The following is a 16,971-nucleotide window of genomic DNA, read 5'->3' on the forward strand; positions in this document are numbered from 1 at the left end:
AATCTTTCAATCTGATAATTAGTAAAACGGTACTAAGAAAAAAATACAGAAAGTGTAACAGCCTTAAAAATTGTTTTTACTAATCTAATTTTTTCAGAGATTTCAAGATTCGTTGTAAAGGTATAGGAGTTCACCCACCTATAACTATTTCAAATTCCATCATTCATTTTCCTGCAACAGCTCTTGGTGATTCCTCAACAGCTACTATAGATATTATCAACTCTCACAAAAGTGCCAATGAATTCACTCATCTAGTTCCCAGAATTGGCAATGGTTCAGTGTTTCCAGTTGGACCAATATCATTTGAGTTTTGCATTCCAAAAGATACTCCATTAGAAATTTCACCATCTATTGGAACTATTGATGTTGGCTCTGTGAGTAATTTTAATTATTTAAAAAAAAAAAAATATGTATTTTATTTGTCTGGAACGTTTCTCTAAAACAGAACAATTGTAACTTTTCCAGCATAGAATTTGACTTGAAGTTGTGCAACATACTTTTTTGATGGCATCAGAGCAGAGTAGTGTATACATTTTAAATGAAACTTTACAAAGGCATTATTCATGTCAAGGGCCAACTCCTTGTACCATATGCATGTACCACAATTCATGGGCACAGGCCTTTCAAACATGTTTAGTGTAGATGTTTTCCCCCTTTTGGACAACCCTTCCATTTTTGTGTTTTTGGTATCCCAATGTGCCAAGTTTTAGAATGTTATTACAAAAATTTGAAAGATTTGCCTCAAATAAGCATCTTGCAGGCCTACTACATTAGAAATGCTCAAAGTGTCTGGTCTAAACCAGGACATTGTTTCCAGTCAAGGTTTCCTCAGTGGATACTTCTTTCTTCTGCAAAATTGTAAAATACGACTAGTTGTTGCAGACTAGATTTCCTCCAAACAACTCAAACATTTAAAAAAGTTTTTAAGAAATGGCGAAAGAGGTAAGATAAGCAATAATACATAAAATAAGATCAAACTGTTAACAACATAATTAAACAATGTAGATACAACAATCAATTGTCAGTTATTGTAATGTAATGTGTGAGGTTTTGACTGTATTGAAGACTCTACTTGCTTAATTGAAATATTACAGTTGTTTATTTAGTCGTGCTTAATATACTACAGGATAATTCAGAAACAGGAACAGAGGATGAATGATGCTGTAGTGTAAGTGAGGTGTGGCTATAGGTGTGCTTCTGAGGAAGTGTCAGTAAGGTGTGTGCTCGAAGAAGTGCCTGTGAGGTGTGTCTGGGCTCTTCTAAATCTTGAGGGTATATCGGCGTCTGTTCATTAGCATATGTCATTCCATTATCTCTGAGCTTAACTCTTGGTCCTAAGTTGATCCAGGTACTTTTTGGAGGGATTGATTAATTGAATATATAAGGTATTTCAATGATGGATTGACCCTGTCAATTCTGTGCTTAAATAGTAGCCACATTCACATAAGATTTTATCATGCTTTCGTATCGTGATATTGAATATCACGTTAGCAGGAAGAGCGTTCACATAGAATTTAACATTGTGATATAAATATGCTAATGAGGTGCACTGATGCATGAAAGGCCAAACACACATGTTTGGAGCACACTTGGGAAGGGATTGCTGATTTGTTTTTGTAGTGTGGGCCTATATACAGTACCAGTAGCTAGCCAGCAGGCCTAAGATAACAAAGAATAGTAACTAATCGGCTTTGTCCATGGTTCTCTTGCAGATGAGCCATGGCATCTTTGCCTCAAATATTTTGTGTCAAAAAGTAGGCCTAAGTAGCGAGCGTGAATTAATTTGAAAACAAATCTGGCCTGTCTGTATTTATTTCACATCACTCACGCTTACCGTACACTTTCCAAAGTTTTTACAATTTCGGCAGTAATCAAGAACGTTAAAAATCGATGATAATTTTTCAGAACTTTAGGTTTCAAAACACACATGATTTTAAATATAAAAATCTCATCTTGTTTGAAAATGGAGTGATTTATTTACACAAACAAACATTCCACAGTACACTCTCTATTTGCACGACGGATTGAACATGGACAAATTTATTCACCAGACTAGTATATATTTTTTAGTGTCCCGTCACATAATACATAGGTCTATTATAAATCATGCCACAACTGTACTACATCGAATATTTTATTATTACATTATTTTTATTTTTATTTATTTACTAAAATTCATGACAACAATATTTAATATGCATAGGTCTAAGATAGTTAATAGTAAGTAGGCCATATCCCCATCGTTTACGTACAACAATACATGTTTTACTTTGTGAAAAAAAAAGAAAATTTCGGCCTAGCCCTGGAAATTATTTATTTACGATGTCTATTTATAGTTAGGACTAGTTAGCAAATTTTTAACAAATCTAGGAAAAAATTGCTTACCAATAGCTTTTTTCGTCAATCAAAATTAAATTTAATGAAATAGTCGCAGAGAAATCTGAAATCTTGTCAAGTGTTTTTTACACTTTGTGAACACAGTACGCATAAAAAAGCATGCAAGGAAAAATATTTTTTATTTCAAATTTGTTTTTTACGCCTCAGATTCCACTATATTCAGCCCCCTCTTTATCAGATTCCTCGATACACCGCTGTGATTAACATTTATTAATATAATATATATATCAATAAATATGCACACACCCTGGGTCTTATCACTAGAACGCCAACCTTTGTTCAGAAACTTAAGAATCTAGGCTACTAAGGTGCTGAAACTTGAGATAACGAGCAAAGCACTAGGTAGCAGTGTGACAACCAGGCTTAGCTGTTTTGGAAAGGAGTATAATAGCTTTTGTTAAACATGGTTCCCCAAGGTGGTGGTGCAATTTAATTATTAAATTATTCTTTATAAAATTACCTTTCTTAATTACAAATTTGGAATATACAGCTACCTGAACTTTTACTCTCTGTTTACCTTCCATGTTTGCTTATTGAAATAGCTTTCATGATGCATGTTTTTTATGTGTAATTTATTTTTATCAGAGAAAGAAGATTAGTGTCAGATTTAATCCAATGTTGACAGATACTGACATTCAACATGAGGCCGTCAACATTGTCACCAAATCATTGAAAGCTCAAGTTCAGAAGGAAGTGGATGAAGCAAAACTTTTGGCTCAGAAAAATGTCATAGAACCATCTGAGGTATGTTACATCAATGTGTTTCACCAGTCCTAACTTTTAAAAAGAGTTCTGATTGGCTAAAATTAGCAGATGATTCCAATTGGCAGATGGTAAGTTATAACGCATATTATTATGTAGGGTATGTTGCCCATGATTGTCAGTTTTCATTATACTTATCTGATGCCTCTCCATCAAGCACCTTACTCTATTGTAAAAAAAAACAAGCAAACACCTAACATTGTCATACACCCCCACTCTAATAATGTAGAGTCTATAATGGGTAGGTTGTCCTAGTGGGTGTTGTCCAGGTGGTCATTAAAAAAAAAGTCAGCAAACTAAACTAACTTTATGTGAACCTTAGTAAATCTTCAGTTTACGACATTAACCATTTGCATGTAACGACTTTACGTTGTGTTACGATGATGATTAAAAATAGTTCTTTGCCAAGTAGACCATGGTTTTTCCTTTTTTTATTTTTAGTATCGTGTGCAAAGTTATATGCAAAGATAAGAATTGCAATGATAAAATTTGAGAAAATTACACCTCGTAATTGCTCTCAATCAACACTACAGCAAATACATATAACAAATTGTGGGGTTTTCCGTAAAAAAGTGAGAGGAATATGTCCCCCTTGTCCACCAGGATCTGCACCATTGCTTGTTAATGTTAATATTATTTTTAATTATATGTCAATCAATTATTTTCCATCATCATCTTTGGTGTACACTAGGGTATGATACTGCATTTCATTGTCGTCTATGAATTGGTTAGTTCCAACTAGAGAACTAGTAAAGTAGATAACAATTCTACATTTTGCATTTGAATATTCTTGTAGTCTCCAGTTCAATGTTTTAATATCTTTGTGGCATTAATAATTACAAATCATTTTTTTTTATTAGCAAAAAGGAAAAAAATCGACAAAAAAAACAGGTATTAAATCTGCAAGTAACAAAGGAGGAGGTGGTAGGACTAGTAGTGGTGTGCTGCTGTCAGTGTTGCCAAAAGATGTTATTCTACCAGTGCCAGAGGATATTCAATCAAGGTAGACAACAAAGCAGTTTGTTTTTCATTCTTTTGTGCAAATTATTTTAAGACTATTCCAATTAAAACAAATAATTTATACATAAATTTTCATTCTTAACTAGTGCCACAGACTACATAAAAATGAGTTCCAAAGATAAGTTATTGGACTTTTGTATTGTTGTTTTTCATTGTTAAGTAGTTTATCGACGAATAACTTGTATAATGATTTTTAAATGGTTTTAATGTTTTTTGTATTTCAGCCAAAAAACCTATAGTTATACTAAATCTCACAGATTTCCTCATCATAAATGTTTAAAAATTAATTAATAGTTTATCAGTATATGAATGGATGGTTTAGAGTATTTCTATTCCTGTAAAAATTATATTAACCTTTTCTAAATTAAATGTACAATGTAAAAATTGTTGTATTTGAATTGGTTAAAGCAACTCAAAAAGTTTTTGTTTTTATTGAATCAGCTCTAATGATTATTGTTTGGCAAGGACGTCATTGTATCGTCAGTTCATCAATTCATTTAGCAGTTATTCAATACCTTGCTTTGTCGCCACTGGAACACCTGCTTATCCTGCTACACTACCATACAGGTATTGCATTTGCCCTTTTTTCTTATGTTTGTAACTTGAAAACACCTACCAGATTATTCTATTAGTATAATCAAGCCCTTTAACAAAAAAAGAAAGTTTACACAATTTGCATAACAACAAACTTATTTCCACAGCCATGTCACAAACCGGTTACTTTAGTCACAGGTTTTCTTTATGTTTGTTATGCCAGCTAATGTTATAACAACTGTTAATGTAGAACAATCCATCACTTATGTATTAAGTGCTACAGTAATGTACTGTACTGTAGAAACACCAACAGCTTTAGTAAATAAAAAATCATCACCAGCTAATAGCATGGTCGACAGCTAATGTACTAACAAAAATTACCTCTCAACAATGTAGTTATAACCAGCAAAATGTAGAATTATTATATATTTTACAAAACCTGTGTCTAAATTTGTGAAAATGCATCTCTATACTAAACTTTTACTCTATCCACTAAATAAACGACTACCTCTTTTAAGGGACAACTTCTCGTAATTGACAACATCTCATTGACCACCTCTCTAATGGATATGAAATGGATTTAGAATCCCTAGATATTAACATATTTTGTTTGATTGTAAACTTATATTACAAACATAGTGTAATATAAAACATAATAATACCGTATTATGACATATGACGTAAAAACTTGAATAACGTAGGTCGTGTAATTTCACCTACACCGTATATTTAAATATCTTACAGCTCTTCAGACTTGAAGGTTACCGTGATGATTGAAATTTTTTATGAAAGCTGATGAAATGTACATATGAATTCATATAAAATTAAGCCTATCAGATGTTGTGACATTATCATATGGCCAGTTGAAGTTAAAAAGTAGTTTTTTCATCTCTTTCGTCAAAGTTTTAAAGAGCATGCACCACGCTTCTATGTGCCAAAGTCTCTTCCAAATCTTCTATTTATTTGCTCAATTCATTATCTTCTGAAATTGTCATCCTAAAACTTTTTTTAAATAATGTCATCATACCAAAAAATTAAAACATGATGTGGATCCCGTAATTTCACTTATGCTACACTGTATATAGATACAGTATAATGCATATTATGACACATAGGCACAGCTCAAGAATATGAGCATACTATAATAGGCATTGGGTCATAAAAATTTAATGTCATAAAAATTATAAACCTATAATTCGTCAAAGTGACAAATTAAATTCTAGTTGATTATTATGTTTGTACAGAATTATGTGTGATCATGGGCAAATAATACCAGAAGAAATGCATTATCTTAAATTGTCATTTGTTTGTTAGTTTTAGTGCAAACGTGATTTTTTTAATTTTTGATCAGCTTTTACAGGGACTTTTATAACAAATAGAAACAATAGAACCTTCTTTTATTTTTTTATCTTGTAGTGTTCACAATACCTTGTATTTGGAAGTGCATTGTCCAACTATTAAGCCGCCTATTGTTGTGATATCAAATAACGGTCAAACTATACTGAACTTTGATGATGTCTCTATTGGTCAACGGATCATCAAATCTATCACAATTCAGAACATTTCACATATTGTACAGGATGTATCCTTTCTTCAATGTAGTTTTTTTTCACAATTGAAACATTTCCAAGCCTGTTGATGCTTGTTGTTTGCTCATCTCAAAATATAATATGAATACAAAGTTTTTAGCACTCTACAAAAAAACTTGTGATTATAATTGTATACAGTATATGTATTGATATCAATGTTAATGAATATGAAGTAATTTATGGTATTTACCAATCTATTTTACTTATTTTAAATTGTACAACTTTGTGTCATTCCTGGCTGGGATGTCCCATTGATCGATCTCTCACATGTTTTTTTTGTTTTGCTTTCTCGATATCCATGATGGTAAACCTAATGAAAAACATCGTAATTTTGATTTCATTTATTTGGTCAATAATTAAAAGTTGAAATGATTACCAAAACCCCAATCGAGCAAGTAATTCATAATGGAAACAAGTAACCCTGTCTCTCCCGGACTTTGTGTTATCTTTTCTTTTGAATTATAGTTCTTTTCTTGTTGAATTGTAGACTGGATGTTGGCTTTTAATAAAAATAAATGCACTTTGATCACTCAAATGTTCATTATAAATACCAAATTAACGAATTAGAAGCAGTTGAGAAGATAAAGATAAAGTATTGATCAGTATGACTGCAAACCAAGCCAACATTGTGGCAGAATATCTCACCGAGGCATGAACTGTTTACGAAGTATCAAGAGGACCCTTATACACATGGATATAGACTGTAATGTTATATACAAACAATATGTATGCCCTCACCTTGAATTTTGTGTTCAGGTATGGAATCCATATCTTCAAAGAGACATAAATGCACTTGAAAGAGTACAACATCATGTGACCCATTCATATTCATATGAAGAACTTGTTAAAGTTTCTTTGCCTAACAACCTTGTATGAAACATTTAAAATTGATTTTGAACTCTATTGATATAAGCCGACTGAAAATCCAATCATCGAGAATTAAGGCTATTCAATAATTGGAAGATGAGTTTACTCTATTTGGATCCAGATGCAGGTTTTATCTCACCTATTGTCATCACGCTCTTGCAACAGCACAACTCAACTCATGCATTCGCTGGTGTGCTCTATTCGCATCCATTCGGACCCAGTGTGACAAGTTTTCCCACTAACAGATCCCACTGTCCCATCTAATCACAAATACAGTCGACTTTCCAAAACTAGTTTTGAAAGTTTGTGATCTTGTCTACTGTACCTTTATACTGACCTTAATAAGTTTAACACTCGTATCTGTAATGGTACAAGGTGTAACCCAGTTAAGGAACACATCGTAAAGTGTTTTTAATCTGAATGCTTTACATTTCCCAGCACAATGCTTCCTCCTAGTACACTAAACTTAATGAAAGTACCAAAGTGAAGGATCTGACGATGATGGTGACACCTTTGGACATGACGCAGTACACCCTGTCCAACCTGTGGGACGATGATGGTGACACCTTTGGACATGACGCAGTACACCCTGTCCAACCTGTGGTTCCAGTAGTAGTTGTTCTATACTATTGAGGGCAATTATTATTCACTTTATGGATAGCTTATAAGATAGGATATTATTTTTTCTTTTTAAAACATAAAAACTACACAATTTTTGATTAAAAGTCAATAATGTTTGCTATTGTTTGAATTAAATGTTCATTATGATGAGTAATTAGTGTGTGTAAGTGTCAAACACATTTGAACTGTGGGAAATCTGAAAATGTCATTGTTACCATGACTTTGTTGAGTGGAAGAGATTATTTAGAGCATTAGTTTCAGTTTGTTATTTGTTGAAATAAACCTGAGTGTTTGTGGTCCCAGTTAGTTTTAACTGGTCAAGCAGAATTCCTGTAAACTATTCCTTAATTTATTTCACCAGTTAACAAGTAGTGTACTTGATACCTGTGGACCATTCCAGTTGTTAAATGCAATAAGATCCCTTCCACCAAATGCCACCCACACATTACTTATTGCCTTTTCTCCAAAAATTTCCAAAGTGGTAAGTTCAGATTATCCTTTTTCACAAAATGTCATCTTCCCAAGTAATCGCCATGTCTTTTTGATTTTAAAAGAAAAATTGTACTGAAGTAAAAAATTAAAATGAAGCACTGTGGAAAATTTATCCAACCTTGCTTTAGCTTTAAATGTGCATATATTCATAAGAATATCTGGCCATGCTGATCACAAACTGATTGATTTATTTCATTCATGCACACAGTTGTTTTATACTGTTTAGTTGCTCATTCGACATAATTGGTCCCATCTTATTTATGCCTTTCAGTTTGATAAATCTATCAGTAAGCAACATTTAAATTAATAGGGTTTTATATATATAGTGTTTTATATATAGTAATATTTGTAATATATCAAGAAAGTAATTTCAATTGAATTGATTGATTTAAAATTGCAAAATACAGTATATTTCTTGCAATTTAAAAGTTTTGTTTTTCCACCTTTCATGCAGTTTGTTGAAGTGCTAAATATAAAATGTGTTACAGCAACATTGTGTGTGTCATTAAATGGTCAAGGTATGCAGCCACTGGTCAGTACTTCACTAGAGGATGACTTGTTGAACTTTGGATATGTGATTTTTGGAGAGAATTTAACTGAATCATTTAAGGTACAATTTTTTTTGTTTTCTGTAATTTGTGTGTCTCTCGTATCTCTAAAACTTGCAAACATAACATTTCGTAACTTTCTCAACATATCGTCATTCATGTGAAGTTGTGCAGCTAACATTTTCATGATGTTTACAATTGCGCTATGTGACTTGCGCGCGATTTTAGGAATTTTGCGTTTTTAACATTGGTCGAAAACGAAATAACATTTTAAATTGAAACGTAGCAAAAGTGTAATTTATATCATGCGCTAAATTTCTGTTGAAAAAAAATGCCATGTTTCACAGAAAGTTTACAAATTAAAAGCATATAAAAATGTCCATGTGCGCGCAAATTTTTGCGCGTGTGGTGCGCACGTAGAGTTAAAAACATATTTTTTCCATGTGATTTATGTTTTTCCAGCCTCTTCTAATAATTTTACCATTTCGGCTTAAAATCATGTCATACGAGCACGTATTGGACAATTTTCATGCGTGAAAAAGTTCAAAAATTCGTTAAAATTATTTAATCTAAATTAAACGGTGAAAGTTATTTTTATTACGTATTCTGAAAGTTGACGAGTTGTAGATATCGGATCATGCATCAGTATGGCTAACCGGACATTGTGACATCATCGAATATAAAATATAGGATTTTTGTCTCTTTTGTCATAGCTCATCACATTTAGCGCATCTCCACTTATCCGTTTCCCATTTTCCCCCTAGATTTTGATATTGTCTAGGTCAATCAATTATCTTTCACATGGTTTACCATGTTTAAAATTTTGATGACGTCATCATGTTCAAAATCAGAATAACTTGAGTCACTTATTTTCATCATTACAGTAAATTTCAATATGTTATAGCTCCTCAGAATGAAAAGTGATACTCATGATTAAAACGTTTTCTGGAAGCTGTTAAATTGTAGATACGAATTCATGTACACAATTTGCGCATCGGATGTTGTGGCGTCATCATATGGCCAGTTGAATTATAAAAGTCGTATATTAATATTTTTTAGTCACAATGGCATAATCGTTTTTCTGTGCGCACTATTCTAACGTATGACGTGCATGTGGTGTTTGCGCGGTGGATAACCTAACTCCATAGTGATGAGTTCAAATCGATATTGTTTTTGTTTTTTTATGCATTGTAGGCTTATTATACATGGAATTTTAGCCAAATAAAACACAAATTCGCATCCAGGGTTTGCTACTTTTTGATACTCTAAAAATGAAAATGACTCCTTTTTTACAAACAATGACCGCTGGGAGGTCAAAGGCAGCTAATGCCCTTAACTGCTTTGCAGCATCAATTAGACAAACTGAATGCCAATACTAAATAGATTTAAGATTTAATTACAAGTGAATTTTAATTGCAGATAGAAAACAAATCTACACTGTCTGTAGATTATTGTATAAGATTGTTGAGCAACCTTTCACATGCATTCCACGGTAATATGAAGCGGCAACTTCCATATTTTGTTGATGGAGACAATAGTATCGGAAATGTGATGGGTAGTTCTAACTGCAGTGGCAGAAATGTATTTGACTGTGTACCATCTGCAGGAACATTAAAACCAGGTTTGTGAAAAGAAACGATGTACATATTCAATTACATACATTTGTGATTTTCTACTCTATTGCATAGAGTGTCCCATATATACTTTTTATGTGAATTTGTGCCGCCATTATATAAAAATCAACCTTTTGCCATATCTCTCATATAATACTAATTTGGTGTTCTTGACATAAAACCAACACAGTCATCAATATATCATTTGAAGAATTCTAGTTTCTTTTCCATAAATTCTTGTAACACATTCTGCTCAAAATAACCCATAAAGAGGCAAAATATTCGGTCCCATTTTTTACCCATGCTTATCCCAAAAAAATACTTTCCATTGAAAGTTAAAAGCTGTAGAAATGAATCTGGCAACTGCCTACTCTTCTGAAACATAAAATGGGTTCTATAAAGTGCATACGAGCCAGATGTGTTCACTGGACCTCCAGTTTTAAGGTCTTATCCGAGAAGCAGGTCAAGACTTCGAATTCTGACCACCAGAACAATAATCGAACATTGACTTGAAACTGGTTTGCTCGGCCACTTGACTCTAAATTTTATTTATATTTATTTATTTTCCCATCCAACAATGAACTGAAGGTTCACCATTTACTGAAAAGAAGACGCAAGTTTTATTATTGGTTTATTTTATGAAAATTACCTAATGTTTACTGTATTTTGCCACTTCTTGATATTACAGTAATTGTATTTTGTAGGTGCAACACAAGACATTTTTGTAACCTTCTTTCCTGACCATACTAGTAATTTCTTCTTTGACTGTGCACAAATTGAACTATGTAATAAGCATGAAGATCATAAAATCTACTTGAAAGGTTGTGCTAACCCACACACTATGTACGTTGTTGGGGGAGATGACATTTATTCTGGAATGGAATCATTTACTGCAGTATTAAAATCTGAAGAAATAAGTGATGGTAAGAAATATTATTTTTCTTCTAAAAAGGTTATGCAAAATTAATATTCTATTTCCATGTTATTTATTTTACGAAAGATAAAAGTTGAAATGTTTCTTGAAAATAAATATATGTTTACCAACTGAAACTAATTTAGTGCAATCAAATTTTCTGCTTCTGCAACCATTTTTTTCTGTACCAAATGTCGTAATCAAATAATTCAAGTAGTAACTTATTAATTCTTATATTCACCCAATCTTTTTTCCATGAATGTTATATCCAATTTTAAGTAAACTATTACTAATTTTTTACCCTATAAGGTTTTTTTCATGTGCAGTTATAATCGTTGATTTCAGGATCATAATATACGTTTCTATAAAACTTTTAACCTTACTATGCTTAATTTTGAATCATTTTGTTTGTATTATATTGTAATCTGTAGTAATATGTAACTTTGACAGGTTCCGCAAATTATGGGTTGCTGGCCAAAATTTGAAACATAGCCTTGCATACATTTGAATGTTTTTCAGTTTTTTTTACGCAGAAGCTTCAGGAACATCTGTGCACACACCCTGAAGGGTACGCAAGCTTTAGTTTTACTTTTTAAAAACAAGCTGAATATAGAAAAAGATATTCAGTTTCAGATCTTTAATTTCAGAAAAACTGAAGAATCCAGATGTTCCTGTAATTCCTTTGCTGTTGACGTTTTATGCAATTTCCAAGGGAGATGTAATCACACCAGCAAAGCGAGATATCCAAGTTGGCTGTATCCGTAACAACTTATTCAGTCAGAAAAAGGTATTACTGTACTGTACAAGCTTTTTATACTGTAGATTGCAAGAATGATATTACAGTCTTTTAAATTGAATTTGTTCTATTTGAATACAATGCTGGACATTGATTATGTAATGAAATCCACTGATGGTACTACTATAGCAATGCATATGTTTTTTACTTGTACCAGAATGGTGAATTTTATTTTGATCCACTGAATGCTATACCAAAAGGCTTCCAAATAGATTTACAGAGGGGGATGGTAGAGGCTGGACAAACAAAGACTATTACATTTACATGGACACCACCCAGAGGTCATAATGTAAGTTGTAACTTATTAATTCGCTACAGTACAGCCCCTTAAATTTACATAATAATACTATTATGGCGGCTACCTTAGATTTTAATGAATTTTAAATTAGAAACTAATTTAAGGAAAAACACGTACTAAAGCTCATTTACGAGAACTGGTCATGTTATTTTAACCAACAACAATTTTACTTTAGCAATGACCATTACCTCAAATCGTGGCATTTTTGGAAATTTATTTATGGGACAATTTGAGGACAATTTTCTGTCCCTCCAACCTAACCACTCAAGCCAACTATGGTATAGTCCCTCAAAATTGACTATACCATAGTTTTACGAAAATAATATAAACATAGGGATGTTGGGAGTGTGTTATAGAAAACATAAAATAATGGCCATAGTTAAGTTACAAATAAATCGAGGACACACTTATATGAGTACAATATCTTGGCCTAGACGAGCTAGGAGGCCAAGATGTTGCATGCTTGCTTTTTACCGGTGTTGTGCCTGTATACTATGGCTACATAAAAACTCATGGTCTAGCTGCCGTATATTAACTTTTGACCACTAATTTGAACAAATTCCTTATCTGACAATCTCGCTCAGATCGGTGTGGCAGTTATATTAAATATAACTAATATTATTAACTCCTTGCAACAGTACAAATAGTGCAAAAATCAAGCACTGAGTCATTCGATGTTGATTGTCGCTATATATTTTTTTTAGAAGACTGTTGATGAGACAAAAAATCTACACACAACTTGTAAAGTGAACTCAAATATTTTGACAGGCTATGACTTGAATAAAAGTACAAAAACATTCATAAAAATTGATGAAAAAAACATGAGTTTATTACACAAATCTATTTAGATATTATTATAAAAATATAATGATAAATAATTGATTTATATAAGATCATAGCAATAGCATGTTAAGATAGATATCCCTCGCACTTTTAGAAATGATAAAAACGATGCCACTCATGCACTTGCACTTTGTCAACACTAGTGTGTTACTTATGTACAATGTGCATCTTGTTTTCCTTTACTGGGTTAGTTTGTAAACATCTGCCACCAAATAGTGGTATATGTCATATGACACAGTTATTAGACGTGGTATTAAAAATACAATAATATTTATTTTGCCAAGGAATTAGATTATTTTGACATATTCTTCATTTATCATCAAAATATTTAAAAAAATCAGAATAAGAAAAACAGGTCGATAAAGAGATGAAATGAGCTTGATAATAGTATATTTATGAGAAAATGGTAATATAAAAGTTATACTTTTGGTCCTACACATGACACTGAGAAACTTGAAAAAGTGTGCTTACATTTTCCTTGGAAGACCAATTTTAAGAATGTCAGAGTATGTTTAAATTATTGATGATTGTTAAATGCTTTTTAGAAACATTTTTTCTTTCTGTTTTTAGCCAAATACATGTATCGGAGGAAGCCTATGTTTGAATTTGAAAGGTGATATATTGGAGAAATATGAGATTACACTTCAAACAAAATTGTTGTCCGAGTAAACTACACCTATATATCAGGAGAGATTTTTTAATCAATAGACAAGATATATTATCTACTTTTATCTTGGATTAATGTTGGACTGACGTTAACACCCAAATGAGAAGGGTTGTCCGTTTATTTGCTTCTACTAAAATTGGTTTGCGGTGGGATTTTCTTGAGACCACTCAAGTGTTTGAAAGTAGTGGAATCCTGGACGACTTGGCAACTTTTATATATACTTTTGTGGTATTTATCAAATTTTTAAAATGTGTTTAAATGTTTCATTCATATTTATAATGTTTATACAATATATAAAATAAACTACTAAAAACGTAATTTTATATGCAATTTTTTATTTTGAAAACTTTTGTTATTCATGCTGTCCCCCAAAATGATTCGGCCCAGGACAATTTGGACCAGAACGTTTTAGCCCACTATGGGCCGAAACGTCACATTTTATTTGGACCAAAACAATGATCATTAGTATACCGTAAAACCTTGAAATGATGCTGTAAATTTTGTGAATTGCAACTACAACAGTAATAGGATTTTTTAGACATTACTTACCAAACATATTTGTGATCAAAATACCATTTTTAAACTGTAAAACTCATACATTATATCTGCATCACAAGTTCATCTAGCTTATGTTTGGCAGGAGCGGCGTGCATGAGATAGAAACATGAGAAAGAATACCGTACCATGGAAAAATAAGTTTCAGTGACCATACTTACCGCCTGATCATGATTTATGTTTGATCTAAGTTGCCATCTATTTGGGCATGGTTATTCAGGGTTAGAATAAACTAGAACTTCTGTATAATAAGATAGTGGTTATGCATGAGATCATTTGCAAAGGCCAGATGAATTTGGTTGTAGCATTTTATTTGAGTCACTTGCATTAGAATCTTTGCATAATTATGTTGCCTGAAGTTTACCATGGATCACAAGAATGCGAACATGAGAATTCATAATTGAACTATAACTTTATTCCATGGATTCTTTTGGCAAGCAATGGCCTAATAGACTGCTGACTGATGTATCCATCTGGAGTTAATGCCGGAGACACTGACCAGACTAGTGATCTGGAGATCGTGGGTTTAAATCCCACCCAAGAATATACTTGCAAGTGTTCTCAGTGTTGCTGTAGAGGGCGTAAATGCAAAAATGTCACAAAAATAGGGTGGAAAATAGAAGAGATGAAATGTACAAAATATTTTGATATTAGTTATTCAACATAATTGCATTGAACTTTGACAGGAAGAAGTAAAGGTCAATGCTAATATTCAATTAGACAGTCATTACATAGCAAAATCCATTTTTCAAAAATGTTTGACTGTCCATTTGAATTTGAAACTAGAACTGTTAACCAACTTCACAGACAATACAGATACATTTACCATTATATGTCAGTTGTGCGAAAATATGAAAAAATATATTTGGAGAGCTTAATATTTTTCTTTTTTCAAAAAGTGACAATTTTGTTTTAAAGGACGCCCAACTGTGGATAACAAATAAATAAAGACCAGAAGAAAAACAATATGTGATATGCAGTTGTTGCATGTTAAGTTGCACCCAATACAAAGGAAGAAAATAACAAGTTCCCCTCTTTTTAACAGTCCGGATGTGAAACATTTATTATTTGGCCTTATTCTAAGCAATTAAAAGTGCTAGACAAAATCGCAACGCTACCAGAGACCCTGGCTGTAAGGGTGGAGTCGATATTGTTATTATTTTGTAGATGCATCACCATTATCTATATTACGTAAGGGCAAAATTTGGTAAATCGCACGTTACTTCTAGAATGTTTACTCGATGGTATATAAAGTTGGTTCGTACTTTCGGTACTGATTTTAACCACCTGATGTAACCCTGTTTACCAATTAAATTGAGTTAGATAATTAGTTATTGACAATTAAAACGAATTTAGGTTCAACAATTTGCCCCAAATAGGAGTGTTTTCCGATCGCAGTATACACTGTCTAATGGATGTTCATCTTTAAAAATACCCGCATATAATAATACGAGGATGCTTCACATTTACCTATCTCCTTCTATAATTGTTTTTAATAGCTGAAAACTGGTTGAACAGTTCGAGTACAGCATCATAATGTTGAAGACGGCCGATTTTCTTTTTTTCTAGATTTAATCTCACCCCCAATTGGGTTTGTTTAAATGAGTCCAAATCCAAAATTTGACGGCAATTTCGCTTCCCTTTTGTTATCTAGCTGGAAATTTAAAAAGTCTAAAAGTTCAATGTTTAGTGTACTTTACTTACAGTATTGCAAGTGCTTAAATAATAGATGTTGAATTCTTTTACTATGGAAGAAGTACCAACATCTTCCATCCACTTTAAGTATAGGGTTAAAACATTACATGTCGATGTCTGGTGCTGATGATGCATGAATATACATTATTTCCTCAGACCAATACTTTATAATTTTCAGAAAGCTTTCCTTTCCAGTGTATCAATTAGACTTGTTAATGTGTTGAATATCTATCTCTATCAGAAGGGTTATTGATATGGATACAGTAGATCTTGTTGCCACGCTGATCCGTACAGGTTTATCAGACGCCATGTCATCTCTTGCTATTTCTTGAAGCAGCATTTGCATCATTGCTAGTTCAATGAGGTCTACTGTAATATGACTGGAATAATTGATTTGTATGTTCTCCAGATACTGAATGTACATTAATCCATTATCTTTTTCAATCCAGGACAGGAGTTGTACATATTGGCAAGGTTAAGTGCAGGGTTCATTTTACAATTAGTGGCACAATAAGTCTTTCTTTAGTTAAATTAGCACAGGAACGGTCATCTCTAAGAATTAAGGATCTTGATTCCTGATAGAAGATAGGTAAGAGAAGTTATGTTCCGAATATGAGCACTGTTTCTATAATTTACAGTATGATTTATATATAATTTACACAGTGCTACGCAACACAATTGATTTACATACACATAATATTATTTTAAAAACCGTTGCGAATTAAAGTTGGAATTTATTGACTTGTTAAGCCTCCACTGAA

General features: G+C 32.4%; 1 protein-coding gene across 2 annotated transcripts in view; it reads left to right on the top strand.

Annotated features, from left to right (window-relative positions):
* Window positions 1-14,287, top strand: part of LOC144858492 (cilia- and flagella-associated protein 74-like) — a 40,022-nt gene extending 25,735 nt beyond the window's left edge. For both annotated transcript variants that reach the window (XM_078714673.1, XM_078714675.1), the window contains exons 22-33: window positions 98-374; window positions 2,983-3,141; window positions 4,020-4,162; window positions 4,621-4,746; window positions 6,130-6,295; window positions 8,152-8,271; window positions 8,737-8,892; window positions 10,250-10,451; window positions 11,148-11,366; window positions 12,004-12,143; window positions 12,310-12,441; window positions 13,864-14,287. In XM_078714673.1, coding sequence (XP_078570799.1) covers window positions 98-374; window positions 2,983-3,141; window positions 4,020-4,162; window positions 4,621-4,746; window positions 6,130-6,295; window positions 8,152-8,271; window positions 8,737-8,892; window positions 10,250-10,451; window positions 11,148-11,366; window positions 12,004-12,143; window positions 12,310-12,441; window positions 13,864-13,962 — 1,939 coding nt within the window. In that variant the 3' untranslated portion in view covers window positions 13,963-14,287. The remainder of the gene's footprint in view (window positions 1-97; window positions 375-2,982; window positions 3,142-4,019; window positions 4,163-4,620; window positions 4,747-6,129; window positions 6,296-8,151; window positions 8,272-8,736; window positions 8,893-10,249; window positions 10,452-11,147; window positions 11,367-12,003; window positions 12,144-12,309; window positions 12,442-13,863) is intronic.
* Window positions 14,288-16,971: the final 2,684 nt, after the last annotated feature.

Source organism: Antedon bifida, chromosome 2 (genome assembly GCF_963402885.1).
Source record: "Antedon bifida chromosome 2, ecAntBifi1.1, whole genome shotgun sequence".
NCBI lineage: Eukaryota > Metazoa > Echinodermata > Crinoidea > Comatulida > Antedonidae > Antedon > Antedon bifida.